This window comes from Musca autumnalis, unplaced genomic scaffold (assembly GCF_047663935.1).
Source record: "Musca autumnalis isolate F117 unplaced genomic scaffold, ASM4766393v1 scaffold_4, whole genome shotgun sequence".
Lineage (NCBI taxonomy): Eukaryota > Metazoa > Arthropoda > Insecta > Diptera > Muscidae > Musca > Musca autumnalis.
In genome coordinates this window covers 178,875,402-178,885,028 of record NW_027411977.1, presented here as the reverse complement: position 1 = coordinate 178,885,028, position 9,627 = coordinate 178,875,402, and the positions used below count along the sequence as shown (strand labels likewise).

At 30.6% G+C, this 9,627-nt stretch overlaps 1 protein-coding gene across 1 annotated transcript; it reads right to left on the bottom strand.

Moving 5' to 3' along the window:
• Nucleotides 1-1,678: 1,678 nt before the first annotated feature.
• LOC141401351 (protein scylla-like) lies at nucleotides 1,679-7,033 on the bottom strand. Its single transcript, XM_073981511.1, has 2 exons — nucleotides 6,365-7,033; nucleotides 1,679-3,332 (listed from the first exon to the last, which is right to left on the bottom strand). The coding sequence occupies exons 1-2, from the start codon at nucleotides 6,438-6,440 to the stop codon at nucleotides 2,791-2,793; spliced, it is 618 nt and encodes a 205-aa protein (XP_073837612.1). The 5' UTR covers nucleotides 6,441-7,033; the 3' UTR covers nucleotides 1,679-2,790.
• Nucleotides 7,034-9,627: the final 2,594 nt, after the last annotated feature.

Below are 9,627 nucleotides of genomic sequence, written 5' to 3'. Positions count from 1 at the left end.
AAGGTTGTGACGTCGATATTCCTCTGAAATGACTGACATTTGTTATTTAGTCTTCCTTAGGTTTATAAAATATTCCTGAAGAGAATTATCAGTATAGGTCCACTTCTTCTTACATCCCCACTTGATTTTCAGTATTTTGCAGGTTTTAAACACATTATCCTATCAAAATATCAGAAACATGGTATTAAGTCTTCTTCCCGCCAGAAATTTGTCGGTATAAGTCGACGTTGTGATGTAACACTCATGGAACGGTACCTAGTATTTCGAAGGTTAGCCATATTGTTTTACCGAAATTGCTGAAATTTGGTATTTAGTCTTCTTCGTAAACGAAAGGAAGCTAATTGTTTCATTTAACTTCAATACTTCTCGTGGTGGAGGGTATAACAAGTTCGGCCCAGCTGAACTTAACGTCGCTGTTACTTGTTTTACTTGTTTTGGTTCAGTTACCCTGAAGTCATCTTATATCAAAAGCAATTTTATGTACAGCGCTAGACGTGTTGGGTATCACATATGGCATGTTTTAAAATAAATTCCCATAGAATATTCAGATCCCAGTTTTAAATGAAGTTATTACTCATAACCATTCTCATCCCATTTGAGAAAAATTGAAAACACAAATTTGTTTTTGTTTTGAATAAAAATTTCTCCACAACTATTGCTTTTTGAAGAGCAAAAGTTAGAATACTTTTTTTGCAAATTTATTTTTTGTAATTTTTTGTTTTTTTTTAATATTTTTGTTTATAAATTTGTAATTTGTTTTGTTGTTGTTTTTTATAATTTATAATTTCATATGGTTCCTACATTGATCATTTACAGACACATTTATAAGTGGTAATAATAATAATAATAATAGAATAATAATAATAGTAATGAAAAACTCATAATAGTAATAATAATAATAATAATAAGAGACAAAACTTAACATTATAAGTACGAATATACTCGTTTTGTTTGTTGTTGCTTGTTTGCTTGATTTAATTGGATGGATCCACATCAATTGGATCCATAGCAATAATACAATTTGTTAATATTATTTGTTAATAATAATAACTAATTAATAGTTGTAAGAATGGTTAATTCATTACTTGTTCTGGTATCAATGTGCTTTGTTGTTTTTGTAATTTTTTTATAAATAATAATACATTTTTCACACACATATATATTGGTTGGGTTTTTTTTTGTTTTTAATATTTTTGTGAAGTTATAATATTTTCTTGCATTGTGTTGTTTGTTTACTTTTCATATAAATATGTATATTGTATGTGGTTGGTTTGCTTGTTGCTTTCAGTATTATAATAATTATTATTAATAAATTAATAATACAAAGCTAATAATGATAATGAATTTTGTTGTTTTTCTTGATTATTGTTTGCTTGGTTGTTTAATAAATAAATTTGTTGATGCTTGTGTTTTTTGTTTTTGTTTTGGATATCCTATTAAATACTAATTAATACACACTTAAAGAGTCACAGATCAATTTGCTGGTTAAAAATATAGATTTTTTGTTGTTGTTTGTTTGTTTGGTATTATAAAGATTTGCTATGTTTTACTTTGTTTTCCAGGGGTGTTTGGTGAGAGGGGGTTTGTAATGTATATATATATTTCTTTGTGATTTAATATTTAAACATTTAAAATATTTCAAATTTGTTTTATATTGTATTGGGGGTTTTCTTTAATATTTCTTTTGTTTAATTGATAAGACTACGAGAACATTTAGATGTGAGAAAATTTGAAAAACTCTAATCTTATTGAATAATTAATAATTTGTTTTTGTTTTTATTGTTAATAATTAATATCGCAGTTAAGAAATTTTGTTTGCTATGAAAAAATTTTGAATTTTTTTAATTGTATTGTAGTTGCTATATCTCTATTTATGTGTATCATTATTTTGTTTTTCATTATAAATTATCATCATTCACAATGTTGAGGAGTTTCTTTTGTTTCTGTGGTTATTGATATTGATTTGCTGATATTGCAAATTGCGTTTTCTTTTTCTTTTTCAAAAAAAGCTTAATTTTTAAACATTTACACAAAGTAGAACTATTGATTTGATTTGTTGTTGGGGAGAGGGGGTTGTTTTATGGATTATGCTAATCCCTCGGGATGGACTATTTAATGTGTGTGTTTGTAAGTGGGGGGCGGGGAGATATTGCCGAATGTGGATTTGTTTTTTTAAAAAGCCTAGGTGCTAACTATATAACATTTATGAACTACTACTTAATCAGTATCACATTTTAATGAGTTATAGTAGATGGCAAACTCCAGCAACTTTGGAGCTTGTATTTATATACAAAAGTTGCGGAGCTTTAATTGCAAACATCTGACCATATTTTTCACAATTTACGTTCCTTTGAAATCAAAACACAAACGATTTATCATTGTTTTTCATTTTTCACAAAATAACTTAAATACTATTACGAAAAAAGACTTACAAGCTAATATGGTGGTGAATTCACAATGTGTTAATGGTTGTTGGTTTTTTTGTTGTTTGTTGAGATACTTTAACGTTGTTGTAGTTTGATTGCAGCTGGGCTTGTAAAGTCCAGGCAACAATGGCGACGACAACAACTTTGATGCACCACAGCACTTTAGAGGTGGGTGCATCGATGATGATGATGTTAATGATGAGCGTTTGAAATATGAGTATGCCTTAAGGTGGGTTGTTCTGTGTATGGAGTTCTTTGTTTGTTTGTATTTGTATTAAAACTACCAACTACAACCATCAGCTGCAGTATTGGAAGGGATGAGCAGCAGTAGCGCCTAGAAGTTATCAGTGATAACGCCTACACACTAACTACTTTCACACGGCGAATACAGTTTGTGTTTGGTTAAACTGTAGTCAGGACTGATGGTTATACTGCGGGATAAATTCTTCATAAATTGTGGCAGTAATGACGCCCAGCCACGTTTATCCTGGCGCAGGGTTAAATACAATTCAAATGTTGATACCATTTCATTGTCCACCTTAAGGGTACCAATGCGGCGGGAATTCTGGGGTTCTTCTTCGAATTCAATGTAGACGGTACAACCGCGTACACCGCAGGGTTCACGTTCAGAGACGCGTAGGATATCCGACGCTATGCGTGTGGTGAGATCACAGGGTATGGAGACTTCGGTGCAGGTCAAGTTGCGGGACTTGGCCTCACGTAATTCATCGAGCAGACGCAGGGACAAACTGTTAATGGCCGCTGCATCGCTATTATCACAGTATATGAGTTCTTCTTCCAGGGGTGTACCAACAACAACGGTGTTGTGTTGGTCGGGGCTGTGTGAGGCACGTGAGGCAGATGTTGATTTGCCGGCACGTGAACTTGAGATTGACGTTGACCAATCTGTAAAAAATTAACAAGAAAGAAAGTGGATTAGCATACAATTTTTTATAATAAGAAAATTAAAAAATTTTAATTCTATGAAAATTGTAAAAAAATCTCAAATTGTTTGTTCAAATCTATTTTGCTCTATTCGTGCCTTCAAATATTAATGATTGCCACACCTGAGCGGAAGTATTTGTTTATTTCATTCTTATAATATTTTAATTTATTGATTTTGTATTTTCTATTTCAATTCCCTTCTGTTTTTTATACACAAATATTATAATTCTTCTCCCTCTGTTCTGTGGATTCGTTAGTTCAAGTTAATATTTCATCAGCCCTTTACATGTTACAGAGAAAAGGGAAACGAGGAATAAGCCAAGAAAAATTGAATAAATAATAAAACGTGACGAAAATATTTTCATGTTTTTTTGCCTGATGGTCGGTCACAGAGGAGGTGTGGTGCCAGTCATTGTCATTATGACAAGACTAATACTAATGTTGTTGTTGTTGTTGATGATGACGAACAGATGATTTTGATTTTAATTCAACTTTACAAATGTAAAATGCTGATGAAATTTCTATGGCCACTTACAGATACATAGATGTAAGTTTGAGTATTTTGTGTTACTAGGAGGAAGAAAATCAATTTGCAAAATCAGAAATAAAAAACAACAATTAAATTAGGAAAAGCACAATTAAAATTATAATGCATGTGCAGTGCTGCCAGATTATTTTTATGGAAAATCGTCAAAATGACGATTTTTACAATTAAAATCGTCAAATCTATTTTACAAAATCGTCAAAAAAATCGTCAAAAAATAAAATTGTGATATTCGGTTATATTTATATATATGTTTGATTAAAATAAACATTAAATGGATATTTGAGTTAGTAATAATTTTTTTAAATCAGTATAATTTTACCTTAAATCAGTATTAAATTAAATGATTACATAAACGATTTTGTAAATAAATATTTGAGTTAAAATTCTTAACAAGTCGTGTTTAATCAATATGTCAAGCAATTTGTAGAGTTGGGCAATCTCGTTCAATTGAACGATCCGGATCAATATCTCGTTCAATGTACACTTTGAAGAAACTGTGTATACTTAATTTCACACGTTGGTTTTTATGATGTTTCTCATTCGTCTTTGAATGAGCAGAGTGATCCGGATCGTTCAATTGAACGAGATTGACCAACTCCAGCAATTTGTTTTATTAAATATACTCTACATTGAATCCTTATGAAAAGAATTTCGATACATATTTCTTTTTGTGAAGATTTACTTGGCTGAAAACTCAATATAAAAGTTAACGCAGTTAATTGCACAGAACAGAATCTGTCAAAATGTCAAGTTTCTACGTTCAAAAATAACGATCCTATTAAAGAAAAATGGAATACCATTGCAGCTGTTGTTGTAATGACGGATTCCAAAGCCAAGCGTTTTTGCGGTTTTAGTTTCATTACTTACTACCATTCGTACATGATTGATAATACTACAAATTCTCGCCCTCATAAAATTGATATTCTATAAAACACTTTTTCATTTTATAACGTTTTTTGTTGCTCTTGTAAAGTTTTGGTTTTGTGGTTTACGTCTTCGGACATTTATGGTAACGATATGTATGTGATTATTGTTTAACAATAAATTTTAAAAATCAACTAAAGGCCTGTGTACATAAGCTGCCTTGCCTGCTTACCTTGCTTACTTCTGATAAAAGAATAAAAAAGAAAAGGGCAACCCAGTTCGAAATTTCCTCGGCCTTCTTTATTCTTTTATTTTTATTATGTCAAAAATGAAGCAGGAAAGCAAGGCAATCAGGCAGAGCAGCTTATGTACGCAGGCCTTTAGTTTTTACGAATTCATATTTTACAACATTTTTTATGACTGCATTAGCAAAATATCCAAAAATCGTCATTTAATGGGTAAAAACCGTCAAATCGTCATTTACCATTTTTTGACCAAAAAATCGTCAAAATGACGATAAATCGTCAAATCTGGCAGCCTTGTGCATGTGCGTAATAAATTATATATTGTATTTAATGTGTTTATATTTTTAGCGACTTGTTTAGAATTTTGTTTTTTAAGCTGATTAAAGGGAATGAATTAATACTTGTTGTTTGCCACTTATTTTCATAAATAATTTATAAACAACAATTTCAAATGAAAACAACTAAAAAGTATTTTTAAGAGGCTCGTTTTAATTGAAAATAGAATTTGAAATTTGTTTCACACGTTCTAAGTGAACGTTTCAAAATTTGCTTAAATTCTTAAAACGATTCGAATTGAAATTCGCACGAACTACTAGCAAACATTGGTTTTTTGCAAAAGATATGATTAATATTTGTTTCCAATCAAATAATAAATTTCTACAATAACAGAAGTTGGGAAGTAATTAGAACGAATTTGAATCGTCTCAGAGAAACAGGCCATACGATTTTATTAAATTATTTGGAAAGCAAAAATTAATATAAAAAATAAAAAACAACAAATGCGGTTATTAACTTTTTAAAATATCAGCATTTATTGTTGCTACTTGAATTGGAATTAGTTTTGCCTTTTTTTTAACAAAAAACAACATCAGACATCTTATCTCATATCTATAATCACTTTAATTGTTTCGTTCTAATCGGGGTCGTACCCATAAATACGATTTCAATTAATTTTTGTTTGACTTGGAAACAGAGCTAAAATTCATGGGAATTAAATCGAATTATTATTATTATTTTTGTGTCAGATCGAAATTCGACTTGTTTCTTCCGACGGTATTAAAAGATTTGGCTTTCATACAAAGTGACATTTTAGCAAACTGGTACAACATTTATAAATATTATTTTAAGAAACTTTTCTAAATTTGAAAATATGAAACCAATAAAAATAAGAAGAAATTAGAAAGAACTCTTAAAATGTTAACTTTCAACAATTTCTTAGCAGTTGGCATTGTTCTAACTCTTGTTACAGTATTAATGACAGTATAAAGATTTGAATTTATTCACAATTTTCAAAATGTTACTTTAGTTAGAAACTTAAAAACTGGCCAACAACCTACCTTTTGCCTTTGTTGTCCCACTGGTTATGACGGTAAAACGTTCAGGATATTGATTTTGCACTGATAACACTTCCATTTTATCCGGATTAATTTTGATTCACAAGTATTACAAAAAAAAACTTTCAAAAAGTTTTTGTGTTTTGTTTTTTTTTTTTTTCTTATTTAGTTTTATTATCAAAAATACATGTAAATGCACGGTTTAGTTTTATGTTTATTTTGTTCTTGTTAAATTATTAAAATAAATTTAACGAAGAAATCACAGTTTCTTTGTTGGATTTTGTTTGTTGTTTGTTAAAAAACAATTTGACAATTCTCAATTTTGTCAAAAACACATAAGTCACATACGCTTTCTGATATTCAAAGTCTTGGTTTTAATTTTTATTATTTAAAAAAAAAAATATTTGATATTTTTTTTTGTTATTTTTCATATGTTTAAAAATCACAATACAAAATTTTCAATTTTATCACCGCAATTTCCATTGAGTTGCTTAATAAAAAAATGTTCTTTATTCCGTTTAGTTTTTGGATTTCTTTCTTATCTTTCCTATATGTGAATATCAGCAGTGTCTAACAGTAACTGAGGTAAACAGCTGTGTGACGACGAATTTATAGGCCCGGCACAGCCAGCACTCATATGAGCAGCCCACTTTGGGGAGTCCAATATGAGAGAAAGAGTAATTGTTGAGTGAAATGTAAGTTTGTAAAAATGGAAAATCTATAGAATTGCAGCAACAAAAACTGAGAGAGAGAGACGTGGCAAACATATGATATGTGTAGCAAAAAACAGCTGGCTTTATAATTTACATTGTAATTCCACGAAATTATACCTATTGCTTAATTATAAGTAACTAATACTTATTTAAATTGCATATTAAATAATCCAATTTAATTATTTTTTAAAACAAATAAATATTAAAAACTTCTGGAAAGATTTATCTCTCCAAAGACCAAAAATGTTAAAATAAATTTATGCATTATTAACTCTTTAATTTTCTTTTTGTGGTATATTCTCCTTGGTTGCGTTCTTCTCCATGTATCTCACTTTTTCTCCGGAATTAAATTCTTACTCCAGTTTGAGCAAAATCTACTCATATCCAATAGATACTTTATCTCCCCTCTCTCCAAGACCACTCCTCTCACCAACTTATAACCCTGCTTCACTTCCTCTTGGGCTCAAAAAATATTCTATTCTCGCTTAAAAATACTCAATAAGTCTTCTCATAATTTCTCCGGTTTTGAGTTATTTTTTCTCTGGTAGATTAATCTCTTGCCCTCTTTGTCATTAGCTCTCCCAATATCTTGAAGTGACGAAAAAACAAACCATCTCCAACTGTGTGGTGTACGTGACTTTTTCATTTGTTTGGCGGTCGGTCGTTTAGTTAGTTGGTTGTTCGGTTGATTTGTTGTTTTGCTTTTGGCCTGAGTTCTTTTGGGTCGGCCTTTGGTAGTGTATTTGTTGCTGTGCGGCGTTTTTTGTGTGCTTCTTCAATATTCACCCATGCATTGGGAAAACTGTCATAAGAAGTACTCGTCGTCGTTACTTATTCAGCTCCTCCCTCCCTCACTATTGCAAATACCCTGATCCATCAGCGGCTGGCTGGGGCAAACCAAACTAATAAAGATTACAGATGTGTATGGGGGCTCCTCTCCAAAAATATGCTCTCTTTGGTACACACACTCTCAGCACTCAATCGTTTGGATACTTGTCCATCCAATTATCGGTTCGTACGTCCATCCCCTCCGAATGTATCTGTAAGTCGGTCGTTTAATCTAACCATTTCTACATCCATCGGTACGTTTGACGGTCGGTCGGTCGGTTGGTCATTTTGACGGTTGTACGTGTGTTTGGTACGCATACGAAATTTTCGATGCATTGTCAGTTTAATTTGCTGGTTTCTGTGCTACAGCCGGTTTTCGCTTCATTTTGTTTCGATGCTGATTTTTTCCCTCGGCGCTTTGGATTAAAATACCCTACACGAGCAACATAAGTGAATACATTAAGTTTATCAAGCCATTGGCAACCAAATCAAATAATTTATAAGCCAAAATAAAAGTGTAAAAAGTAAATAAAGTTGCTTTGAAATAATTCATTTGCAAAGAAACATCTTCAGTGCAAAACCACTAAAGAAAAGAAGAAAACAAAACGAAAAAAGTGTCAATGAAATGATGAAAACATAAAGGTGTTCATAAAATGCCAAAAAAATAGAAAAATTAGAAATTATAAAATGCAGTTAGTATTAAGTGAGGGTGGACTATTAAATGTCAAATCTTCAATACTTTGTAATTTGTGAGAAAAATGTCTTAGAAATTATTTTCTTTGTTAATATTAAGTCATTATAATTTAATTTGCAAAACCGCTAATTTGCGTTTTGTTGTTCTGAATCTGAGACCAAATCCATCGGAATATCAGGATTTTAAAACTTAACATTAGGAACTTTTCCAATAAAATCAAATTTATTAGGGAGAAATGACAAAGATTTCGAAAACAGTAGATTTTTGAATTCTGGAACTCACAGTGATATAAAATGTAATTTATTGCAAATTTTTATATAGAATGGAGCTTAAGGAGAAAGTTTTTTCCCAAGTCTATTTCAGTTACTTATTGGATATTTTATCATTTATTTTCCATTTGTAGCTGAAAGTGTGAAGTGAAATGTTAAATTCCATATCTCAATCAGCTTTTTTACTATTAGACTTTTCATTTACTACTCAAATTCTTCGGGGATTTTGGATATAAAAAATCCACACTCTGGACATAATATAAAATTGGAACTCATTGCGAACTCGATATTGAATAGGGCTAAAAGAAACAAATTTGCCAAGTTACTTATTTATTAGTTACTTATAACAAAATTTATCTTATAACTAAGATAATTACAAGCTAAATATTAGAATATGGCTATGCTAAGTTACTTTATTTCCCTTTGTAGCTGAAACGGTGAAAAGGAATGTTATATCCTCTACCCGGATTAGCTATTGAAAATTTCCTACTTTAACTTCTTGTAGTTGTCGGGTTTATAAAATTAACGCTTAAGAGTGAAATTTGAAAAAACATTTTTGAACGGCATGGCAAGAATGTCCGGATTTATTAAGTAATTTTACCAAACCACTACAAAATAGCAAATGCCTTAATTATGCCATGACTTATTCAACAGCTATTGGAAATTTCGAAACTCTAAAATGTAGTTTTGGAACGCATTGTGATTTAAAATATAATTTGTTTAAAATCTACATTGAAAGAACAATTTTCGCCAAGTTACTTT

Excerpts from the sequence above, each read along its gene's own strand:
- LOC141401351 (XM_073981511.1), bottom strand. The coding sequence starts at position 6,440 with ATGGAAGTGTTATCAGTGCAAAATCAATATCCTGAACGTTTTACCGTC. Across the intron at positions 3,333-6,364 it reads TGGGACAACAAAGGCAAAAG|ATTGGTCAACGTCAATCTCA; the intron begins GTAGGTTGTTGG and ends AATTTTTTACAG.